This window comes from Maylandia zebra, linkage group LG4, assembly GCF_041146795.1.
Source record: "Maylandia zebra isolate NMK-2024a linkage group LG4, Mzebra_GT3a, whole genome shotgun sequence".
In the NCBI taxonomy this organism is placed as follows: domain Eukaryota; kingdom Metazoa; phylum Chordata; class Actinopteri; order Cichliformes; family Cichlidae; genus Maylandia; species Maylandia zebra.
The window spans coordinates 31944872-31970553 of NC_135170.1; the positions used below are offsets into that span (position 1 = coordinate 31944872).

General features: G+C 43.5%; 1 protein-coding gene across 1 annotated transcript in view; it reads left to right on the forward strand.

The window, feature by feature from the left end:
* The window catches only part of shank1 (SH3 and multiple ankyrin repeat domains 1), a 104779-nt gene that overhangs the window by 70749 nt on the left and 8348 nt on the right, over positions 1–25682 (forward strand). The window contains exons 15-24 of the mRNA XM_076883408.1: positions 902–977; positions 13854–13936; positions 14029–14153; positions 14709–14844; positions 15648–15728; positions 19297–19323; positions 19434–19490; positions 19705–19820; positions 21039–21162; positions 21763–25291. Coding sequence (XP_076739523.1) covers positions 902–977; positions 13854–13936; positions 14029–14153; positions 14709–14844; positions 15648–15728; positions 19297–19323; positions 19434–19490; positions 19705–19820; positions 21039–21162; positions 21763–25291 — 4354 coding nt within the window. The remainder of the gene's footprint in view (positions 1–901; positions 978–13853; positions 13937–14028; positions 14154–14708; positions 14845–15647; positions 15729–19296; positions 19324–19433; positions 19491–19704; positions 19821–21038; positions 21163–21762; positions 25292–25682) is intronic.

Genomic DNA, 25682 nt, shown 5'->3' on the forward strand with positions numbered 1-25682 from the left:
TGCCTATATGAGCTCAACCAATTTGACAAGTCTTGTAGCAAAAGTGAAAGATTTTCCAAGTATTTGTTTTATCTTGAACCCAGCCTCCTGGTCAAAAGTCAGTATTAGTCCCTAACACAGATTTTTGTCACTGTTTTACTGTACAGAACTACAAATGACATTTCAGGACACTTACATGAGTGTTTTTTTAGATGACAGGAAACAAATGACTACTTAAAAATTAAAGCAGACTTTTTTCCTGCCACACACTGTATGTATGATGCATTGGTATATGCCTATATTAGCGTGGTCAAAGTTTTAAGAGTTGAGTTTTCCGACTCTTGCCTTTGTATCTTACTATAGTGATCATAGTGTATATATGTATATATCTATCTGGTGTACAAATCTGTATGTAACCTATTTCTGTGGGCGTGTGGGCCCATCTCAAAACTCAAAGCATTTATTATAGGTCCCAGTTCTTTAGATTTTCGTATTCATCAGTCGCCTGCAAATGCGATGTTATGGTCTCGGTTTGTGTTTATTTCACGTCCTATTCAACAGTCACGGTTTTCACTAGTAAGGTTAAGGGTTAAATATAAGGTTAAGCCAATCAGAAGAGCTAAAATGGCTTGTTACAGACAGAAGTGAAATTTAAATGGAAATAAGCATAATAAGTTCCCGTTAATTTCTTTAACCTACTCATTAAATTCATTCATACAATTGCTTTTACACCAGTCAGTTAGTCAGCTAATTATTTCATGATTAATATGCATATTTATTTTAGCTTACAGGTGACTTGGGGACAAAAATCCAGAGAGATGGCTCCATATTATTACAGTATTAGCAGTTATGTAATGAAACTGCAAATGTATTTAATATAGGTCAAACTATTCTGATGTCTGTGTGATTTCATGTTTCACAGAGAGCCGCGGAGAGCGTGCCAAAAGACTGTTCCGCCATTACACTGTGGGATCCTACGACAGCTTTGACGCTCCCAGGTAAGAGCTGCCATGCATCTAGCTGTTACTGATACCTGAGCTGAGCAGCTGCCAGTTTCATCAAAAGACACAGTGGTGTGCACAGATTCATTAAGCAGCAGGGGCACAGACAAACGCCTCCTAGCCACTCACAGGACAAGAGGAAGGGTTCGTTTACGGTGAGGTCACATCACAGTGGTACCCCACCTAACAGAGGGGCATTTGAGTTGAACACAAAAGCACTTTGGGGCACTTGGATTGACAAAAGAGACGTTTAGATGCTCCAGCTGCTTGTTAAGTGTGACCAGAATGATGCAAGAAAGTGTCCCATTGTGGATAAATAAAGGTTTAAACATGACTACTGCTGTTTTCTACCACTGGCCTCTGAGCAGCTCAGCTCAGGAAATGAGGGGTTATGTACTTTGCTAAAGAGCATGATGTGTCTCGTCAGTCCTCCCAGGGGGCACTGAGAGCTGACAGCCTTTTCATTATGACGCTGCTGCTTCACTGTTTAGACATACTGCACATGTTGGCAGGGGATTTGTTTGTATCGTAACATACTGTATCCATCTACCCAGATGATTCATAAGTTCCAGTGATACTTTGATGATGTGATGTGTTGTGAGTGATTCATGCAGCAGGATGACGATGTGTGACGGTTCGCTGCCTCCAGTCTAGAAGCTGATCTGCCTGCTGCTGAAGTTATCCTCCAGGCAGAGGTGTACCAGTTGTGTTTTGACTAGCAGGTTTTGCTGAATTTAACCTGTGCTGAGAGGTAAATTTGTGTCATATCAGGATTTTAGAGTAAGCTTCGTCTTTTTGATGTCTGCTTTTTGCCTCCAAGCTGCAGAGCTGCTTTGCTAGGTTGCAGATTTCAGGGTGGGCTGAACTTGTTGGTGCTTTTAGTGCACTTCGGTGACTAATACATCTGAAATTTCTTTGTGTTGACCGGAGTTATGAAATCACCAGATGATCATTACTGCCCCCGATGACCACGCAAGCTGAAGTAATGCATATGTATTAATGTTCTGTGGGACCTGCCAGAAATAATCTCAGAACAACAGCTGAGATCTTTAACTTTTGACAGAAGATTATTGTACTTTTCTGCGTTAATAGAGCTAGTCATCCACCCACTGTGACTTAATCAGCATCCGCTTTTACTCAGTGTTCGTTCTTAAAGGGCACCTTCACAGATGCAACAACTCGCCTGAGTTGAGTTGAAACTGTGGATATTTCAGTCAGTTACCTCACCCTGCCCCGTGCATACTTGTAGACTGGATATCAGTAATCAGTAACTGGTTTGTGACCATTTTTTAATCCCCAAACTTTAGCCTTTTGCATGCTTCTAAGTTGCTTTTTGGACCCTGAAGTGATGATATTTAAACGAGGGAATGCCAGGAGGCTTGTTGAGCAGGCCCTAGTATATGGGTGCTAATCAGTGAGTAACTAAGTAACAGACTAATATAAAAAAAATGAATTTCACTTACCAAAACTGGAGATAAATATCTTTGATAAGCTGTGGCAAACAGTAAACCAATCCTAAAATAGAAGGTGGAAAGATCCAGTTTAGTGACTCATATTGGTGGAGGTTAGGTCTTTCTATTAGCTATAGCTTCCTTGTTCAGCACACTAACTTTAAGCCTAGCCCCCAGCCTTTAAGGTTTTTTGGATAAATACAACAAAATAAAACCAGTACCGGTACCAACAAAAGAAGATTTATTCATAACACACAGAAAAGACCCAGGGAAACCGAGTTAATGATAAAAACTATAAAAAATAACGATAAAAACCGATGAAAACCCTGAAAACCATAAATTTCACACCCGAGCCTCAACTCTCACAGCCCGGTACCAAACGACTCACGGACTGGTACTGGGGTTGGGGACTGCTGCTGTAAAGTTTAGCTTTTTAACAGGGGAGTCTATGGGGACTCCCTTTTGGAGCCGCCCTCAAGTGGCCATTAGAGGAAGTGCAGTTTTTTGCAAAGGGCGTGATTTTCTAGCCTTCGAGGCTCCCACTAGTGTAATATTCTGGTCTGTAAAAGCACAAGTCTGAAACCAACGTCTTCCCATTAACTCGTCATTCACTGTGTGTCACAGCATCACGGTGAATTGGTTTCAGGTAAACTCTTTTCAGTGTCCAGAACTCGTACTCAACAAAGATGTTTAAATAAAGCTATTATCAGTTAGATTATTCATTATTTATGTGAAGCCATGCCTCTTCTATCATTTTCACACTCATCATTATTCGTCTTGATTCCTCAACTTTAACCAAAAGGCCTACATTTGCTCTGACTGTGCTTCTCTCGCATACGCACGTTATCATTTATTATTAACTGGCTTTTCATCAACAGTGACATTTCATGGAAGCGACACACTCAGCAGTGCAAACTCAAACACATATGTTTGTACACACACACACACTCTATAGCACACACACATCATGGATAATTAAAGGCGCGTTGTAGCAGAGATGCTGGTTTGGCCAGGCAGGCAGGCATGGCTGACTCAGAGCCGCCCTCACATGGGCCCACTTTCACAGCCTTTATCACTACATGTAATATCGCACCTATTCCTCCTTATATCCCTCTATATTTGGCCGTGTCTCCTGACCATCTCTGCATCCCTCCTTCGCTTTCTATTTATCACTGCATTGCTAACCCCCCTGTACTTTTTAATTTTCTTTCTATCACCCTCTCCTCCCTGTGGTGTCTCCATCTGGAGGTCAGACAGTGAAGGGCACTCAAATGGGAGCGGAGAGTTATCGAGGGGGAAGAAGTGCTCGGACAAAGGAAGACAGGAATTTCGTGTTCACAAATAGGTGGCAAGAGACATGAACTGTGTTTTATGGAAGCAACAGGAGGTCTGAGGAGGAAAAAGTTTACCCTTTGGCTTACTTTAAGTTTCTTCATCCTGATTGGAATGACCAAAGCAAGATAGCATCTTGTTTATGACGCTGACATTTACTTTTTAGCCAACATCAGCTGGAATTTATTGACAGTTAACTGGCTGATTGGTCGAATAGTTTAATTTTTCTCTTCCAAAGAAATTTCACTGATAAATTCTTTATCTTTAAAAAATGGACATTTTGGCTCTTGTATAGCTCGGGCTGGCAATAAAAAGTCGAAGAAGTTGTGTGCTAGAGAAGTAATTTTGAATGGATGAGTTTCTATTTTTGCCCCACTCTGACCAAAAGAAACAAACAACAACTTGTATTATTTGTACTGACTTTGAAGTAAATTCTCTCTTTGTAAAGTTTTCAAAAGCTTTACTTTCTCTAATACAGGATTTGTTTTGCGGACTGGAATGTCTGAGGCTAGCTTTGCAAATTGGAATGATATTCCTTTTCAACATACTGGCTCATCTCTTAGACACATCTTTGTAACTCCATCTTTATGTCTGTCAATTCTCCTGTTGAAACCTGGATATTCTTTGTAGCCTGACTTGGACAGAATGAGATAAACTGTGCCACTGTAGCAAAACCTGCCATCCTAAACCCACCAGTAGTACCATATCACCCCATTAGAGCACTTCGCTCTCGCACTGCAGGCTTTTCAGGCCCCTCTTCTGTGGAACCAGCTTCCAGTTTGGATTCGGGAAACAGACACTATCTCTACTTTTAAGATTAGGCTTAAAACTTTCCTTTTTGCTAAAGCATGTAGTTAGGGCTGGACCAGGTGACCCTGAATCCTGCAATAGGTATAGGATGCTGGGGGATTCCCATGATGCATTGAGTTTTTCCTTTTCAGTCACCTTTCTCACTCATTATGTGTTAATAGACCTCTCTGCATTGAATCATACCTGTTATTAACCTCTGTCTCTCTTCTACAGCATGTCTTTATCCTGTCTTCCTTCTCTCACCCCAACCGGTCGCAGCAGATGGCCGCCCCTCCCTGAGCCTGGTTCTTTCTTCCTGTTAAAAGGGAGTTTTTCCTTCCCACTGTCGCCAAAGTGCTTGCACATAGGGGGTCATATGATTGTTGGGTTTTTCTCTGTATGCATTATCATTGGGTCTCCCTTACAATATAAAGCGCCTTAAGGCGACTGTTGTTGTGATTTGGTGCTATATAAATAAAATTGAATTGAATTGAATTGAACCAGTCAAAGCATAAAGCTTTCCCTCAGTTTTAAGGTATGATAGTTATAGTAAAAAGATCAAGTTCAATTTAGTTTTATTTATAAAGTGCCAAATCACAAAAACAGTTGCTGTTTTATATTTTAAGGTAAAGACCCTACAATAACAATGAAAGGGCCCTCTATGAGCAAGCACTTGGTGACAGTGGGAAGAAAAAACTCACTTTTAACAGGAAACCTCCAGCAGAGCCAGGATCAGGAAGGGGCAGCTGTCTGTTGTGACCGGGTGGGGGTGACAGAAGGGAGACAAGACCGAGTAAGAAGACTGAGATCAAAAATAATAATAATGAGTAAAGGCAAAGTGGTGTTTAAACGCATTAATTTATGTGATCAAGATCAAAAAATCTCGGTGACGAATGAGAAATGTGTATATCTCCGATGCCACTCAACTTTTGATATATATATTCCTAAATTCCTCTAAATAATTCTACATGTATCTTTTGTTTTTTTTCTTTTTGGACCTTGGTATAACGATCTTCAATATCCAAATTTAGCACAGTCAAAACAAGAAATGTGTGAACATTTGATTGCTACCATCATCATCACAGCACACATATTTTCAGCAGCGTCATTGCTGCTCTGTAATGAGCTGCATCCAATTAATTAAAGAAGCGTGCACACAGGAAGAGACTAGCAGCAATGTCGCAACCAGATAGTGTGGCGTGGCAATGAAATTCAGCAACAGGCAAAATTTGAAAGAAAGAAGGAAAAAGTAAATTCTTTTAATTGTAATATTTTTTAAATACTACCATAAACTAGCTACATTAAATTTTTAATAATTACTTTGTTGTCGGTGTCTGCTGAAAACACCTGTGTAAATTTGTTCATTCGTTGTTGACTTTGGTGAATGTGTTTATGTTTTCTCAAAGTGATTAAAAGGTTTTTGCACATAATCACGTCAGGTATATGATTCGTTTGGGCACTTGTTTATTTGTCTGTTTTGCAGGATTGTTACGATATCTGGATTGTAATTAAAATTTGTATCAGAGGTCAGTTTAGATTCATTGATTTGTTTGATTAAATGTAAAAGTGGAAAAACTGAACATTTTACATATCATACTGAAATAAGAACAACTGGGAGACATCATGTTGATGTTCTCAATATAATCCAGATCCAGACGTCCATCTGGACCCAAACTCAGCCTCTCTCAGGCTGTACAGAAAGACAAGCAAGAAGAGTGAGTTGAGCTCACTCAGCCATCCCATTCTTTCAAAAGGATTTCCTTAACATGAGAAGACACTGCATATATCTGAATCTGCACATGAGCCCAAGTGCATATAGCAACTTGTGTATTGTTTTAAAGCATTTTTATTAACTCTGCTACTGTATTTAGGCTGCCTTTGCTACATGCTTAACTTTAAACTGGCTTTAAAATCTTTAAAAGCCCCTACACTTGGGCTCTCAGTGAAAGAGATGAAAGCTAAACTGGCAGATCATTAGCTCTCAGTGTCATTATCACAGATGCGCTGAGCAACTGCACACAATCTGTACATGAGACTCGTCTTTTGGGCCAACAGCGGGTCAAATAAGGACGAGCGGCGCACAGAGAACATCCCGTTAAACGCTCTTGTGGTGGTTTGTCATGTCTTGTTAAGAACATGCTTTGCTGTAGATAAACTGCACACACACATACACACACACACAGGATAACAGAGGACAGACTGACAGGCTGAAAAACAAAAACACATGATCATGTGGACCTTCTGTCAACATTTGCTTCCTGCCCCACCTCTCCCCCTCTCTTCCTCTCTCTCTCTCTCCCTCATCACACATGCATGGACACACATATTATACACACAAATTCACAGTGGTATGGCCTGACATGCACGGAGAGTAACAAATGGGCAGGCATGCGAGAAAAGAGAGGATAAGAGCTGTGATCGTCCTTGGATGCAGGAGGGAGGCAAGAGGATGAGAGAGAAAGGGATTGAGCAAATGTAGATATATATATAGAGAGAGAGAGAGAGAGAAGGGAGAGAAGGAAGGAGGGAGGGAGGGAGGGTAAGACGGCATAACAACTACGACATACGTGGACGGAGCCTCTGACTAAGAGATGATGTGAGTGCCTATTTGGGAGAATCTGTACCTCTCCTCTCTCTTTCTCTCCCCCTCCTCCTCCTCCTCTTCCTCTTCCTTCTTCCGCCACTCATCCACCAGCTGTTTCTCTGTCCTCTCTCCGCTTCCTGTCTGCATCGATGCCCACCCACCCCCGTTTGCAAGACCCTCTCATTCATGTTTCGTTTACAGCAAATGTGAGGAGAGGGGGGGGGGGGGGGGGGGGACGCATGTTTGAGTGTGTGCATGGTTTATGTGAGGTATGTGTGTGTGTGCATGTTAGAGGCAGCAAAGAATAGAAGAAGAAAAAAAACAGGGGGTGGGTGAGGTTAGTTAAGTGTGATTTATAGGCATGCGGGGTCAATAACAGCAGGAGGACAGCAGAAGAGGCTCCAGGACAAACTGTACAAACTCAGATTTATTTTTATTACACACACAAGCCAAGTGGATTCTTTACATTTTAAAAAAATTGTGTAATGTTAGATAATTTAATTTGCCTTATCTTTTCATATTGTGTCTAACAATGGTAATACCTTTTTCAGTAATGTGAGAGGCCTCTGTCATTCCCTCGATAGCAGACTTATCAGAGTCACATCCATTTTTATGAATGGGAAATCATGACAGTGATAAATAGGCAGAGTGAATACTATACATATAAACTATAGGAAGTGGAGGAGTGAGGGGAAGTGTGTGAAGGGGAAGAGTGTGTACGTGTTTTTGGGGGCTGTGTGTGAGTTAACTGCATGAATGCTGCCATGCCTGGACTGTATGTGTGTGTTTGTGTGTGCATGAAGCCCCCCCCGCGGAGAAACCCAATCACCTCTTTTTCTCGCTCTCTTCCTAAATGCCCTCAGTTCTCTCTTTCTCTCTCTCTCTCCCTTTCTCTTTTTAAGCCACCTTATTCTCCTTCCTCTCCCCCTCCTTCTCTTTTCTCTCCCTCTCTCTCTCTCTCTCGCTCTGTGTCGCAGTCACAGCGAACCATCTCCATCCCTCACTCTCTCTCCCATTCCTCCTCTCTCTCTGTCTTAAGTATGAAGGGGCTGGGAGTGCTCGGCCCTCTCCCTCTCCCTTTCCCTTCTTCCATTTCTCTCTCCTCCTCTTCCTCCTCCTCTCCTTCTCCTCCTCTCTCGCGGCTCGCGCTCTCTACTGTCTCGCTGGAAGACGAGAAGGAGAAGGAGCAGGAGAAGGAGGAGGAGGAGAGGGAGGGGAGGAAATGGCGATGGGGGCATGCGGCGAGGAGGATCTCTCCCTCTCCCTCTCCCTCTCTTCTTCCTGGCCATCGCTCGGCCCTGTGAATAGGAGCGTCTGGTTCATTTACAGGTACCTGCCATGGCTTTTTATACCCCCCCTACCCTCTGCTTCCTGCCTCTCTTTCCCCCCCTCTTCCTCCAGTTGCCGGGGGGGGAGGAGATGGAGGGGCAGAGGGAGGGATGCATGCATGTGGACATCATGGATGGCAGGGCAGGATCGATTAGATAGACTGACAGATGTTACAAAGCATGCCTGCAGACAGATGTTTGTGATTCAGCGTGCCTGAGTGTGAGTGTGTGTGATGCATGTGTGTGAAGACGGACGAGTGCTGCTGCTGCACAGCCCGGTGTATGAGCAGTGCAGTCGTTCTGTGTTTCGCTGTATGAACATGTGTGTGTCATCTTCTTTCTCTCTGCTTTGAATCGCTCTCTGTTCTCTCAACTGTTCTCTTGCAATGCTGCACCGGGAGAAGTGACGCTTGCTGCTTTTACTGACGTGCAGATTGATAGCGTGTTTGTTTGCGTGCATGCATGCCAATGTCTGTGTGTTTGTATGTGTGTGCGCGCTCTGGATAGATGGATGGCATGTTTGCTGCTGTCCATCTAAGACAAAAAAAAAAAAAGGTAAATGGCAAGCAAATTACCCCCCGTCCCCCCATATTGGCTGGTTGATTGTATATGTTCTTGTGTCCTGTTTGCTGTGTGGCGTGTTTCTGTATGTTTACCAGAATGTACGTACATGTGTCCGTGTGTGAGAGAGATAAAAAAGGGGGGACTGCCGACAGAAAGGAAACAGCGCATGGTGAGGGAGTTTTAAGGATGCAGCATGCATTACAAGTTCCAGCTTCTCTCTGACACCTCTATGGAAGCCTGCTTGGCCAAACCTGTTTAATGCCTTGGCTTCCTACCTATGCAGCATGAGACACACTCTACACTGTGCTGCATTGTCCAGCTCAATCGCTTTCTGATGACAACACTGTGTCCTGGGTCAGTGGCTGGATCCTCTGAGCGATGCAGTGCACAGAGGTGTATCTGAGCGCCTGAACCTCTTCCTCCTCATTAAATGAGACGGCAGAAGCTCACAGTCTGAAACCTGTGTTGTGTTCAGGTATCAACTTGAGAAGAAAACAATCTCCAAAAACTAAAAAAAAAAAGAAAAGTGGAGATTTAATCAGGGATACGTTTAATTAAATCCGCTCACAGGTTTGACAAGCACACATAACTTGGAAATAATGTTAAGATTTTTCTGTAATTCTCTAACATGACCAGACTGCTAACAACAAGTGTTCATGGCTGGCTTCTGTCATTGGGACACTGAACCAAATTCCTTGTGTACAACTGATTGGTAATTATCTGAATAATAAAACTTGCTTGAGCAGTTTGTTGACCAGCATGGTGAAAGATTCCAAAGATGAGTAAAATTAGGCTGCATTTGCAGTAGCTTTTAAATGGGCAGGTTTTTTTATTGATGTCCAAAGAAGTCACATGTCGATAAACTAAGTAAGTGACTTTTGATCGCACTCATCTTCCACTGACTAACTTTTAATTAAAAATGTAAATAATTTAAACTGTTTGGTTCTTAAACTTTTGATACAATATTCCACATTTCTCTGCATTTTTTATTTTTATTTATTTTATTTTTATTTTTTTATATTCCCAAATACTGATTGATTAATAGCTCTGGGTTTGGGCACTCATAATGCATCATTTGTTTTCAGAAATAAAAGCCTCAACTTTCAGAGCTTATTCATGGGGTATATCATAGATGTAACACTTCTTGAAGGATCTTTTTCTGTAGTGTTACCTCTCTTCTAAAACTTGAACAAATCTATGAAAACTTTGTGATCAGTCATTTATTTTTTGGCCATTTGTAAAGATGCCATATTTAAGCTGCTTTAACGTCTGCAAGCCACTTTGCAACCCTCTCCACTGCTTCTCCTTATCATTGCTGTAATCACATCTGTTGTCATCAGTGCCTCCTCTCTTCTGTTCTCTGGTCTCACTGCAGCTGCTGCTTTTGAAGATTACAGCCATGCCACTTAATATAAAGGACTGCAGATGAAATAAAAACCACCTTTTGACTATAAACCTTTTCAGTAAAGAAATAAGTTACCTGCACATAAGTCAATGACTTGTTGCTTATGTTGTATGTCGAGACAGAGCAGGTTAACCCAGCGTCAGTCTGATGTCTGTGTGCATTTAACAGTTCTGACAGGTCATATTTTATAGAAAATGTGCTACGCTGTGCAATTCTATGGATGAATGCGATTTTTGCTACTGCTCATTCCTACCTTATTTTTTTGGTAATTATGCCTATTGCCGTATTGCGTGCAAAGTCATTAACTTGGTCCTTCATTTGAGATCTGTGCTGGGTAGCAGAAATGGACAGAAACGGATGAGAATAACAGAGACACAGCCTTGGCACAGATAGAGAGGCTCTCACAGCTTGTAGAGTACCATGCACTCAATGGACTGAGAGAAAAAGATCAAGAGGGGGAAATGTGATTAGAAAAAAAAGTTACTGTATGATTAGAAGTTTGGAGAACAAGGGCAAGAAGCCAATATTGAGAGCTTTATGGAAAGGCCGTCAGGATGGAAAAATGTAAAATAAGGAAAAAGCCAGTAAAGAGAAAAAGAGAGCGGGATGAACAGATGGAGTGGGTTGGGACTATTTTGGTGCACGGTGGGATTATCAGCAAGTGGTTACAGTATGTTACAGCTGAAACGTGTTTTATGTATAATATACCTCTCTGACTCACTTGGTGACTGAGCGGTTGCTTGTATGGCCTTTTCATTCATAACAACAAGCTTTGCATACCTCTGAGGTTGTGGTGGACCTTAGATTGTCTCATATGTCTGACCTCTGTGCTAACAGGACAACAAAAGCATCTGGTTATGAAAATATAATGCACAAATATGTAGTATCTAAATTTGCTTGCCCTTCATGTTGTGAACCACTGTGTTCAGTGATGTAAGAAGTGATTATATTGTCTACATAAACCATTATAAAGAAAACAGCCAAGGTTTTAATAACCAGGAAGTAGGGCTGCCACAAACGATTATTTTGATAGTCGACTAGTCACCGATTATTTTTGCGATTAGTCGACTAATCAGATCATCATCCATTGGACGTACAGCGTACAGCTTATTGCACCAGCAGCATCTGCTCTTATATAACTATCATTAGCTTACAGCTTGAAGTGTTTGTGCTAACTAAAAATAAAGACAAGATGGTAGTTTATTAATTTTTAATGAAATTTGCAGATTATTTTGGTGAAGTTTAATAAACTCCTTGCTTTCTAAAATATAACAAGACACCGGAGTATATTCTCCAGCGTCTCACACTTCTGACAATCAGCTGTCTGCTTGACAGTTTTAGCTGTGCAAAAACTATAACTTTAATCTCAGCCAAACCGATTTACTCAGGAACAAATAAAATACTAAAGAAAGCCAAACAATAACATTTTTAAGTTATCTAAGTGACTTATATATATGTTTAACCTGACTAGCGAAAGACGGCGGTGGGTTTGAAAACGATTTGCCGGGAGTCCGGTGTTCTCACGGCTCTAGTTAGCCTTGCCCCCGCCTAGCTAACGAGCTAGTGGGTAACAGACGTCTCCGAAAACGTCGGAGCGCTTTTGAAAATATGTGGTGTCTTGATAAACTGAGCAGATATTTGAGGTTTACACAGCTACATTCTCGCCTGAAAATATGTTAAACGTTTATTTTGTGACCCAGAAAGAATAATAAGAGTAAAGTTAAAACTAACTAGCTGCCGCCATTGTTGACAACTGCGCTATGAATTCTGGGACACAGCTTCTTCTTCTTCGGGGTTTAACGGCAGCTGGCATCCTTGTACATGCAGTGCTGCCATCTTCTGTTTCAGTCCGTTATTACACTCTTAAATCCTACTACCGGTACTCATTCCTGCGTCCTTTGTGATCTTACAAAGCTTCAAACGATGCGTCGACTATTAAATTAGTCGTCGACGATTTTAATAGTCGACATAATCGTGACTAGTCGACTAATCGTGGCAGCCCTACCAGGAAGTATCAGAAGGAAAAAAAGTACTCGTCGAGAAAAATGTCCTCGGTGATTATATATTAAAATTTTGGAGTATTGTGTGTTCAGCACTGCTGGCTGATAAATCATCGTATCTTTGTCATCACAAAGTAAATATAAAGACAAACACTGAAATGCAATGACTGTGAATAAAAGTCCTTTTATGTACTTGTGTAGTTACCTCATACCAGGAGGCTCTGGGTTCGAACCTGCTGGGATCTTTCTGGGTGGCCTTTCTCTTGTGTTGGGCACATTGGTGATTCTGAATTGCTCTTTGTTTTGTGTGTTTTTGTATGTTAGCCTATCCAGTGTAAGCTGGCCTTAGAGCTATTAGTTAGCTTAAGCATAACTTTGTTTTCTGTGTGTTGTCTTTGGACATACATGGTGTTGAGAGAGTTTCTGTAACCATAACTGTAAAGAGTAAGTTTAAAGGAAATGCTGTTATACTTGAACTTCAGTAAATGCACTTCTATCACACCTCAGGCTGCTTACACTCCATCTGTGCCACAGCACAGAACAGAAAATATACTATACTATATGAGCCGCACCTGTGAGCATGCAGTGCCTGTTCTCTGCTGTCAGTGACTAATAGTTTACCATTACATAGCTTGGCTCTGGTGTGGACCTACCCAAATTTCCCTGCGTCCAGTTCTAGCTGTTGCTGAGGCAACAAGCAGCGCCATAGAACTGTATATAGCATCTCTGACTGAGGTTCTGGTAAAAACTGGCTCCATGCTCGCTGTCAAAAAGCATACACGAAAGTGAAGCGCAAAAAGACACGATTCTAAGTCATCACTGTACTTGTACTGGCATAGATTGCAATTTAAAGGTGGTTAAAGTTTGGCTAAGATTAACTAGTTTTAGGCTGGAACTACAATATTCCAGGAATAAACCTTTACCTTTGATCCCTCTCTAATGTTTTCAGGAGCAACATATTTCAGAGTATATAAAATGCCAGTCACATTAGGCTTTATATTAGATCTGCTATAATTTTAAGCCCCTTTTATAGCTACCTTGGAAATATAATGAATGACAAACTCTGAAGTCTTGGAGGTGGACTTTTCTGGATGTTAGACTTTAAAAACATAAATAGGATGCTATGATATAATTTCATTTGAAAACAAATTCTTGAGCAGATATTAATAATATCAAAAAAATCTAAGCTGAAGTATAACCTCATACAGAGCACCTGTTTCACACCCATACACAGCTGATAGGAGTCTCAGGTGATGTAACCGCAGGGGGGAAGTTGGAATCGTGAAGACTGGACTGGAGTGGTATAGTTGAAAAAAGGTTGATGTGATGTGCTTTTCCAACCATCATCGTGAATGAGCAACGATGTACAGCACGTGTCTAACCATCATACTCTGTGTCTCCTCTGTCTCCTCTCTGGTAGTGACTATATAATCAAGGAGAAGACAGTGCTTTTGCAGAAAAAAGATAGCGAGGGTTTTGGCTTTGTCCTAAGAGGTGCAAAAGGTAAGACATGAGCACGCTCACAAAACCTTACTGAAAATACAGTATCTTACACGCAGTGCTAATGCAATCTCATATTGTCACACCATCTTCAGCTCAGACTCCTATCGAAGAGTTTACCCCCACCCCGGCCTTCCCTGCCCTGCAGTACTTGGAGTCAGTGGATGAGGGAGGTGTGGCCTGGAGAGCCGGTCTCAGGATGGGGGATTTCCTAATAGAGGTAGTGATTATCATTATTTATTATTTATTATAGTCATTATTTACCAGTGAATCTGATTTCCAAAGTCAGAAAACTTGATTAAAATGCTATATCTGCAACTGAATCACCATGAAAATCAGCAGATGAGGAGAAGCAATCTAGACAAGTGTGAGTGTGAATAAAAAGACATTACAGTAGACTACTTCTGCCCATTTCCTGGTTTGTATTTTTATTCTGTAGTTTGCTAAAGTAGCTCTATAGTTAAATAAAAAGGTCATTATTTGTCTTTTACTAAGCTTTGGTGCAGATCATCAGTTTTCCTCTTCCTTTAAGCCAACTTTCATTGACATCACACAGAATCAAGAGTAGCAAAAAACAAAAAGTTTGAAACAATTCCTTGTGAGCCAAAGCTAACAAAGAACAATTTTTATAAATAGTGATGTGTAGAAACTCTAAACTACAAGTGCTTAACGTTGTCAACCATCTGGTTCATTGACATGCTGTAAATGAAGGGGAAAGTTATAAAAATGAATTTTCTTAAAAGAAATAAATATCTACACCTGTGTTGTGCCCCAGGTCAACGGTCAGAATGTGGTGAAAGTTGGTCACCGGCAGGTCGTCAACATGATCCGGCAGGGTGGTAACAGCCTCATGGTCAAGGTTGTAATGGTAACCCGCAACCCTGACATGGAGGAGGGTTCAAGGAAGAAAAGTAAGAGTCTGCTTTCTTCTTCCTGGAGTGCCATCCTGTTCTCATTCCTAGGGTGTCAAATTTGACATTGACAAAATGTCACTATTTGACACTTACAGACGACTGCGCAAGATGTCCTTTGCTGTGGCACACAGGTCTATCATAATGCATAGACAACTCTCTCACTTCCAGCTCTCGCAGAGCCATGTTTAATCACTGTGTAGGCATCATTTGTCAATTTGCAGGGTTAATGTTTGAAGAAGTATATTTAAAGCAAAGGCACAGTCTAACAGAGCTAACCGAGAAGTTTTCTGTGCCTAAACCAACCAACAAGTGAAAGCTCCCAGATGGGAAACACGGTTCAACTACAAATGAGTTTTAGTTCATCTTTAGATTATTTTGGGTTTTTTTTACTGTAGGAAGTCAAAGTCCTAATTGTGGTTAAAATCTGACTAAATAACCAGCCCTACCAGACACCCCACAGATGGTTGAAAAACTGTGATGCAGCACAAACTGCCATCATCTGAATGGACAAAAACTGTGGTCTCACCTTTAAAAACACTCTCTAAAAGTGTTTGTATAATTTTCCTGTGCAGGCTTGAATCATATGCTGGCTCCCTAAATTGGCACTCAACCATCATAACCAGTGCCAAAGGACATCTTGTGGATATCTCAGTGATGCCAGCGGCATCTGACGGGACGGCAGTATACGGGATGAGAACACGTTGGTGTTGGCTGCTGTTGATGAATTCTGGTCCTAATTGAACCTTGTTCGTGAACAGCTTGACTGACCACTGCTTCCTTTTCTCTTCACTCTCCTCCAGTCCCCCAGCAGAGTAAAAGGCTGAGCACTCCAGCTATTGCCCTGCGGTCCAAATCAATGACGTCAGAATTGGAGGAGATGGGTAAGAAACTAGTTTAAACCACTGTTTTTTTTTAAAGAGATGAATTGAAACAAGTAAGGGGAGCTAGGAAGATGTAGACAAAGAAGCGGGGTGCTGTACTGGGTAGAAACAGATTGAGGTGGTGTTGAATGATAGGACAGTGTAAAACCAGAGTTGGGGGTTGTTAAAGATGCTGTAAGTGTGAAGGAGAGTTGAGCAAGGGCTAAATTTAGATGGCAAGACAGTAGTGAGGAGAGAGCGCACTTATTCAGTGATAGAAACTAGCAGGAAAGAAGATTGGCTGCCGCCATGGATGACAGTCTCAATGCATTTCACTGTTCTTTCAGAGGTTCCACACTGTCACTTCCAGCACCCCCACTACAGGTAACCCCACCCAAAACGAGTGTCGCCATCTACCCTGTGATCCCTCTCTCACTGCCCGCTTCTCTTGCCTCTTACCCCTTGCACCCCTTACTGCTCCCTGGCCCCACCCACTTAACCCCAGCACCCACAGAGTAGCCTACCAGCCCCTCTGCTCGCACTCATGCTGACACTCAGCAAGCATTTGTCGCCAAGGTAACACTGAAACTGCAAAGGTATCACCTGAACAGAGTTTGCGGGTGCTACATGCATCAGAGCGAGGTGTCTGGTCTTAATACATCTGTGAGAAAGTTGCAAAATAGCCACTCCATTTTTTAATTAATTTATTTTTTTGTTGAAAATCTCTGTTATTGATTTGGAAGAAAATCACACCAAGGATAAAATTATTGAGATGAGTAATTTTTGAAAAAAAAAAATTGAAAGAAAGAAAAAAAAAACTTTGTTCCAGGTCTGTTGCTATGGTGACTGCATTATGTGTGGCTATGCCATCTCTATTTGAGGCAAAATAGTGGGAGGAGAGTTGCTGATCAGAACGCTGGCCAGTATTTTACTGCTGATTGGGTTATATCTTCCAAGCACTTAAAACGCTCTGGTTCTGAGCATGCCCAGTTAACGGCTAATAATATATGAGAGCTGATGACATGAGAATAAGTAGAATGATCAGCTAGGCTTTGTTAGGTAGTCTCAGATCTGTTTTTATAAACTCTTGAGCTCCTTGCATTGTTGACCCATATGTGCTATCCAGAGCTATACACACTCTTCTACATGATGTCGCTGCATATACACTCTCCAGGGGCCAGTGTCAAAAAAATATCTGGGCTTGTTTTAGTGGTTTTACCTAACATGCAAAAGATCCCTGGTTTCATCCTGGCAGGAGATGCCCCCTCTGGGGCGTCCAGTTTAATCATTTTCAAGTAGCTTGTTCTTCTTATTATTCTAGTCTTGTCCAAATCAGGATCAGACTTGATGAACCTGAGTGTAGAGATTAGGCTTTTGCTTAATTCCGCCCCCATCTCCTCCCCTCACCTGCCCTGTTTTTGTGGTGTGATCTCACCTGACCACCCAAAGCATGAGCACCCAGTCTGACACACAAGTGCAGGTTTCCTAAACCCCTTAACCCACTTTCCTACTGTCCCAATGCTCACTATAGACTCCTCAATCTTACCAGTAACACTGTATGTATGATCTGATCCTTACAGTTTCACTCCAAGCAACAAAAGTGTTAATGCACACACAATAATAGTCATATTAATATTGTTGCTTTTAGTACTGTTCACCTAGCAAGTGAAGGATTCCCTTCCTGATGCAACTCCAAATCCATTTGGGGTTGCATCAGGAAGTGGATTCTGTATAAAAATATGCTGAGCTACCAAATGTGGCGACCCCTTATGAATGAGGGAGGAGCCAAACTAAGCTTAAGAAACATACAAGCATATGCTGCATAATTTGTAACCACTCTATTGTATATCTTTTTCACAATTCCTAACAAGGTATCTGCATCGATATTATCTATTTATGTGTTAATTTAAAACAAGAAAAATCTGTCAAGCCTTATATACTGTTATCATATGATCATACCGGGTTTTTGGCCTGAAAACTTCGTGCCCAGCCAGGGCAGAAGAAAGTCTTTCCACTTTGGAGTGGTTTTTTAAATGTCTCTGGGCAACTATTCTGAAACTCCTGTACTAATTAAGTGAGAATGTATCCATAACTATAACACCATTGGCCACTGGGACATAAAAACTGCATGAAATTTGATGAAAAAAAGAAGTTTAGATTCAGGCTTGAAAACTTTGCCCCAGAATATTATACTTCTGTAGAAAAGTTGCACGATATTATGACTTCACCAACAGCAGAGCACTCAAGTTATAGATATAGTAAGCCAAGAACAATGTCAAAAAGTGCATTTACGACATCTTTGCTTTGATAACAAGGAGCTTTACCTTATGCGAGGCAACTAAATCTGCCGTGAACCTCTGCTGTCTGCATGTGTCAGTATAACAAAATGAATATCATAGTTGAGTCCCAGTTCGACTATTTTATTGGCTTATTCTAAGGGCAGAGGTGGGACAACCGCCATCTTTGGGGTTACAGTAGTCTCCCATGGGTGCTGTTCACTATACTCCATGGCGATGCTTAGCATGTAAATCTAATCTCTCTTTATCTAAAGTCTGACTCAATATAAAGTGCATTCGTCCTTTAATAACCAAAGTTGAGATCTGGTTTCTTCATTTGCACTTGAATCTGGTTGCTTGTGCCTCCTCTACTAAATCAAGGTGAGAGGAGCACAATGTGTGATGAAGCCATGTCAGCCGCTGCCATATGCTTACTCTAATGCATTAGAATTCATTTAGCTGTGATGCTTATTAAACTATCTCACCCCTGTCATTGGTGCAGTGTCCCGGTTCAGCTAGAAGTCATGCTGCAAGATAACAAGGGCATTAAAACCAGAGTGATCCTGCGGTGCACTTTATTCAACAAATTGTTGTTTTCTTGACAGTAATTACATTCAAGCTTTGTTTAAATATGTTTGGACACTTGTTTCAATAAAAATATGGCTTATTTTGAAAAGATGTGTGCAGTGTAGATTTTGTGAGAGATGAAACAAACACAAGCACAGAAACCCTTCATAGCTGGTTTAACCATTGTGCATTAGATTTAATTGCTGTTTAATCAAGCTCAATAAACCACACATTATGAAATATAACTGCTCGAGTATGAGTAGCGCAGATGAGCACCCCCCCCCCCCCACACACACACACACGCATACACATACACAAACTCACTCAAACCAGCGAATGCTAAGGGTCACCTTTAATTCCTCGACTTTCCTCCTGCCTGTTCACTCGGTTAACCACTAACTCTGCTTTTCTTTGTCTCCTTTGTCCTCACTCCCCTGCTGACGGGATCTTAACCATTTCACAGTGGAGAGAGGTGGGAGTTGGCTTCAGTCTGCTTCCAATAGTGTGTGTGTTGGTCAGAGCATATTGTATGTGTGTACAGCATATTTACTGTAACACTAGTGTGCATGCTTTAGCCGTCCTAAAGCGTGGGTGTGATGCACGTTGTTTTACATCGAAGATCGAAAAAGCTTGGAGAGGTGACTCAGTTTGTCGGGCTCTGGGGAATATGATTAGTATTCACATTAACAACGCTATTGCACTTTCAATCCTGCCAAAACTTAAGTCTCCTTTTGTCCTCCTTCCAGCTGCTACCCCTTGGAAAAAAAAATCAGGTATGCTCTGGTGCACTCCCGTTTAAGGCATTGTATTTATGTCTGTCCAAAATGACTTGGCACTCACCACGCAGTGTCTTACCGAGCTTGTCCTGCGTTTCTTCCTATAGAATTCGAATCCTCACAAGTTACCGAGAAGAAGAGGACAGTCTATCAGATGGCTTTGAGTAAGAAACCTCGTGTCTTTCAGCGGATGTTTCCTGAACCTCTTCCTCTCTTTCTCATCCACCTTTGTCAAGTGTGGCCCTTCCTGCACATTGTTCCCTTCATTTTGTTGCTGTCCATTTTTCTGTTTCATTGTCGTATGTTCCTTTGTCTCTCTTGCTCTCTTTCTTTCTGCTTCTCTCTGTCTGTCTCTTTCCCCCTTTTTTCTTCTCTCAGATAAACTCGATGAAATTCTTGCAGCAGCTCAGCAGACAATCAGCACCAATGAGGCGCCGGGGACACGGGGACAGGGGCCAAAAAGGGACAGGGGAAGAAGTTTCTATGGCAATGAGGTGTGTATTGTGCTGCAGTAAATTTACGAGTGTTCAGAGATGTGTGTGTGTGTGTGTGTTTGTGTGTATGTGCCAACATGGCTACCATAAAATGAGATAAAAATATGTGGGATAAAATTTCAAAGAAAAATATGATAGAAGTAGTTTTAGATAATAGCGCGGTAAAGTGTGGTCAGTTGGCCTTTCTCAGTATTATCAGGTCACTTAAAACAATGCTTAATCTCGTAAAAAAATGCTATCAATACATTACCAGTTAAACTATGCTTATAAAAGAAGCTTTAGGGCTGAAAAAAAAACAAAAAAAACTAACTAAGCTAAAAAACAAACAAACAAAACAAATAATTGAGTGGCCAATGCCTGTTAGAATGGACATATAGGCCTATGGGGAAAGAAGGTCTTTGTCACAAGTATAGACATTCTTCCACATTGGAAAAATTAAAACAATACAGAAGTGTCTAAACCTGCATTCTATCTAACGACCACAAGATGGCGATAGCTGTAATTGACAAAAGACTTCCTATAATATACAAGTCTTTAGGATAGACTAGAAACCACATATAAACCAATTGCTGATGACTTTATGGTCTTAGTCACTCATTATGCATCATATTGAATAAAAAATGAAGTCTTCTTTGACAATCTTGGTCATACTATGACTAAGCCGAAAGTAGCCAGAAGTAGTATTTACTTTTGTCTATAAATGTTACTGCTATAATCTAAACATGGTCCTACGATGAAAATCTACTAACCAACCATTGGTGCACAACTATTATAAACAAAGCAGATGGCAATAAATGTTCAAAGAAAATAGTTCCTACATGAAACTGCTCACAACAAGTTTTACAATTTATAATAAAATTAACATAACAATATATGGCAAGTCCTGGCAAAAGGAAAAGAACCTTGAAAAAATGGCTGTAGCTAAAGAGAAATTGTGAAAAGAATAGCAGCACATCTTAAATTTTATTTGCAACAATGAGCAGTAGAATGCTGCCACCTGGTGGCGAAAGTTAAGACAAATTCTGCTGAGGATGATTACACAAAGTACCTTTAAAATCATACAAATATTGCTAAGTGAACAAGTGCTGTACCGGTGAAGAAGAACAAAACAAGAAACTATTTGCAGACTTGTTTTAGTCTCATCTATTGTTGTTCCCATGCAGTGTTATATACATGTGCGTCTCATGACTCTCAGGCTTTTGATTTTTATCATTTCAGCCAAACTACGGGGATCAGTCCGGGATGGGGGTGATGTCATCGGGGTTGGGCCTAGGCTACGACCGTGGACAATACACCTCAGGTCATGGCCCACCGCACGGTATGCTGCGGCAAAAATCCATCGGTGAGGCTGTCTGTTTTTTCCGTCTGCCCCTCTGTCCACCTGTCCGTCTGTCCTCTGGGCCAGTAGAGGTCTGTGCTGTGCTGACCTGTTTGTCTGTAGCCAAAAATGTCCTGTCTGTGGCTCTAAGCTCTGTGCATTTTATCTGTAGAAAAAAAGATATTTGTTTGTCTTATACTATTTCTAACAGTGCTGGTAGTGCTGAAGTAGTGCTGGTAACCTACATTTTTCTTTCCCTCTGATGGGTTATTTTATGGGTGTGTTGCTTAGTAAGGCTTTGCTAAGGTTCCCTCAGAAATATTCATGTGCTCTCTTGTGATCCACATCAAAAATGCTGCTGTGCTTCGCTTACTAATTGCTAGTGCTTGTGGAATATGTAGCACTAACTGAATTATATACTAACAAACATAAGATTTGAGGACAGACTTGCTGGCAGGTGCTTGGGCAGGCAGATTTAGACAGACACTCTCATATATTACTCTCAGCTTCTCTTGTTCTCTACCTTTGTACATTTAACACCCCCCCCCCCCCTTTCTTTTTTTCTTATTTCTTATATGCTCATAGTTAAACCCCAATTCATCCCTATTTTTTCCTTTTATGTAGGGGTGCCTGAGGAGGAGAAGCAGTTCCTCCATCCTCCAGCCATGAAGTTTGCCCGGAGTTTGTCGGTGCCTGGCCCAGATGACATCCCCCCTCCTCCCACCACAGCCCCACCGGATCCACCGTTCTCCTCTGCTCCGCCACTCGGTTGGAGAACAAAAACATCGCAGCAGCCCTCTGTCTCCGTGTCCCAGTCCACATCCACCTCTGCACACTACCAGCCCTACTCCCAGGCATTACACTTCACTCATGGAGGCAGGGAGAGGACTGGTGGTGCCAGCACAGGCCCCAGTGCTGGAGCGGTGGACCACACAACCCCGTATGCACACGCAGCTGCCCACACTGCTCAAAGCAGGACTGCTTCGCGGAAGGTTGCCTACACTGGGGAGCCTGTTGGAGCTGGCGTAGGGGCTGGTGCAGGGGCCAAGGCAGCTGGTCTTAGGAGAGGATACAGCACTGCTGTCCCCCCGTCTAGCATTGCCACTGTAATGCCTCAGCAACAACAGACTACCCAGAGTCAACCCCAGCGTGCAGACCGCAGTGCAGCTGGCGCTGGAGCAGGTGGTCCTAAAGGAGGGGCGCGGCGAGGTAAGGGTCCATTGGTAAAGCAGTCTAAAGTGGAGGACCTGCGTATGGGCCAGGGCACGCTGGGGGGCAAAGGCTCCATGGAGAAAAGCTCCATTCCTATTCCCACCATCATCGTTAAGGCCCCCTCAACCAGCAGCAGTGGGCGGAGCAGCCAGGGCAGCAGCGTGGAGGCTGACGTTCCAGCATCAGGGGAGGCAGATGAATCCAAAACACCGCATGGTCCTCCACCCTCCACCCCTGCTCCACAGCCCCCTGCTCCACCATCCATTCCAGCACCCCCACCTCCATCCTTGCCTTCTATTCGAGCCCAGGATAATCTGGACTTTACCAGCCAGTTTGGGGCCGCCATTGTGGGCGCAGCTCGGCGAGACAGGGAGCGGTTTCACGAAGCCCGCAGAAAGAGTGCCTCCTTGTTCATGTCTGCTGAGGAGGATGTGAGCCTCGGAGGAGTGAGCGATGGAATAGGAGGAGTAACACGGACTCAGGTATCACAGCAACCGCTTAACACACAGGCTGAAAGTTCATCAACGAGGCTGCGCCCGTCCAAGTCCATTGATGAGGGCATGTTCTCTGGGGATACTTTCATCCATCATACTCGCAGTATGCCTCCTGCTTTTGGCTTACCTGAGTACTCTTCATCTGCTCTGGACTATCAGCCCAAGTCTGTGCCTACTGATTTATACACAGCAGCAGGCAGGCAGCCAGCACCCGCTACTACCACCACCTTCATCCACCCTCTAACAGGAAAGGCTCTTGACCCCACATCGCCACTAGGCCTTGCCCTAGCTGCCAGAGAGCGTGCTCTGAGAGATGACAGCAGGTTAAGGAGGGGAGCGGAGCATCACTTTACCCGCCAAATGTCGAGCGTGGTGTTTCCTTCATCTAGTGTCACCTCTCAACCAGTGTCATCCGCCTCCCAGTCTTCAAGTTCGTACCTGGTGACCTCCTCTTCTCTGGCGGCCACAACAGCCACTGTCGGACGGCCACCCTCACCCAGAATCCTCAGAGGAGTTGGGACAGTTTGGGGTGAGGACGGTGGCGGTGGGGAGAGGGAGCGGGAAGGAGGAGGGGCCCGTGAGGGGCTAAGAGTTCGCTTTTCAGAGGACAAAACAGTCCACACACACCACTATCAGTCTCAGCCGTATCAGCCAAGTTACAAGGAGAGGGAGCGGGAGAGATCGAGGGAGAGAGAAAGGGAGAGGGAGCTGTCCAGGGAAAGGGAGAGGGACAAGGAGAGAGAGGGCTACATGAGGAGGGTGGAACAGGCAGCTGCTAATGCAGCAGCGGCTGAAAGCGCCGCCCACCAGGCCGCTCAGTCACAGCAGCCGCGGAGGCCCACTTTTCTCAGGATGGAAAGTCAAAGTGATGCCACTATACTATCCCTCACACCTCCCTCTCCTCCTCCTACCAGTGCTCAGCAGACAAGGAGCACTACAGGGAGCACGGGAAGTGGGCTGATGGTTCTCCCTCCCCCTGCCCCCTCAGTCGATGCAGATGATGAATTTGTCTACGCAGACCCACTCCCGCCCCCTTTAGAGTTCGCCAACAGCTTCGACAGGGGAATATCGGGATACTCACAACGCGCAATGCTCTCCAGCAACCTGACCTCCCGCCAACAGCAGGTCCCGCCCCCTCCACCACCACCCCCACCTCCTCCACCACCGCCCCCTCCGCCCCCCCAAAAAGAACAATTTATAAGTGGGTTTCCTGCTCATACACCCCTTCACTCACCTCAGGCCGGGGACTCCACCGCCTCTAGTCTCACATCTTATGACAGTGAGGTGGCAAACCTGACTCAGTCTGCTCCCTCCCCATCACAAACATCACCCAACCCACAGCCTCCACCCTCACCCTCTACTCTGCAGCCCACCTCGGGCCCTCCACCTCCACCATCAGTCTCACCCCCACCTCCTCCTGGCTCTTACCACAGACCCTTTTCTATGTCCCACCATCTTTACAACAGCACTCACACTCATGGGCGCTCTTCACCAACACCTCCCCCTCACACTGTTGCTCCTCCTCCAGCCTACCGTGGTCCCCCAGCGCCCTCGTCCACTGCTGCCACCACTGTCCCACAAAGGGGCACTGCCTCTCATGCCACGACCGCTAGCTGTGCTGCTACAACCACCACCGCTGCCACCACAACAAGCACCTCCACGCAGCTCTACCAGGAGCGAACACACACCACGCATTCAGCATCTTCTGCCACAATCACAGGAAGCCGAAGGCCAGGAGAGCACCACCGTCTTCCCCCGACCGCCAAGAAAGGAGAGTCCCAGGAGACTGTGGTGGACTCTGGGATCGAAGAGCTGGACAGTCGCAGCAGCAGTGACCACCACCTGGACAGCATCCTGGCTCTAAGGGGAGACAGACTAGATAGAGGGGAGAGAGGAGGACCTGGAGGACGGATGGGAGGGGGAGGGGATGCAGAGAGGGCAGGAGATTTTCTGGAGTCTTACATGAGCTACCTGGATGGACAGACTTTTGAGATGCAGAACGCTACGGCAGCAGCATCCACCTACCCTAAAACAAGCAGGTTCAGAGAGGGAGGTCGTGCCGGGGAGCTACAAAGACAAACCAGCACTGCTCCCGCGTCCTTCCACTCCCACAGGCGGCGAGATGAACAGGAAGAGGATGAGATCGAGGAGGGAGTGGCAGAGGACGAAAGCGGCCAGGACGGATATGGAGTAAGGGACATGCAGAATCTGGGACGTCCCACTTCACCATATTTTGAGCGGCCACGCACTCCTGAGATGAAGCCTCTTTGGGGAGAGAGTCAGATGTCTGGCGATGGGAGCGGCCAGCGTGGGGCGCTTTTAGAGGGGAAGAAAATTTACCCTCCCGCATCCAGTATGAAGCCCAGCATCATCAATGAACTGAGCAGCAAGCTGCAGCAAAGAACCAAGGACAGCTGGAGCAGCCAGACACAGCTGAGCAGACACAGGTACGGCTTGCCGTAACTTGACTGCATTATGTTTTCTCGTCAAAGCATGAACTTCATTTTTCGTTACTGTCATTCTGTCAATGTCTGAATACATCACTTGTGATGTGCAAGCTTCTGTGGAAAAAACCTCAAACTGTGCACTGTCTGTTTATGTCTTGCGTAAGTGTGTCTATACTGTGTAAACCTCTCTTATTTCTCTGGCTTTTTCCATGTTTTTCTCTCAGAAGCAGAAACAGGTAATAGAGCACTTCCACACTATTTTGTTTTCTATCTCTAATCAAGGATATTGCAGCATACTGTCTTGACAGTGATAATTAAAAATGAAAATATATATATATAAATATAAAAATGTGCACATAATAATATTACAAAACAATCCAATGCCAGGACA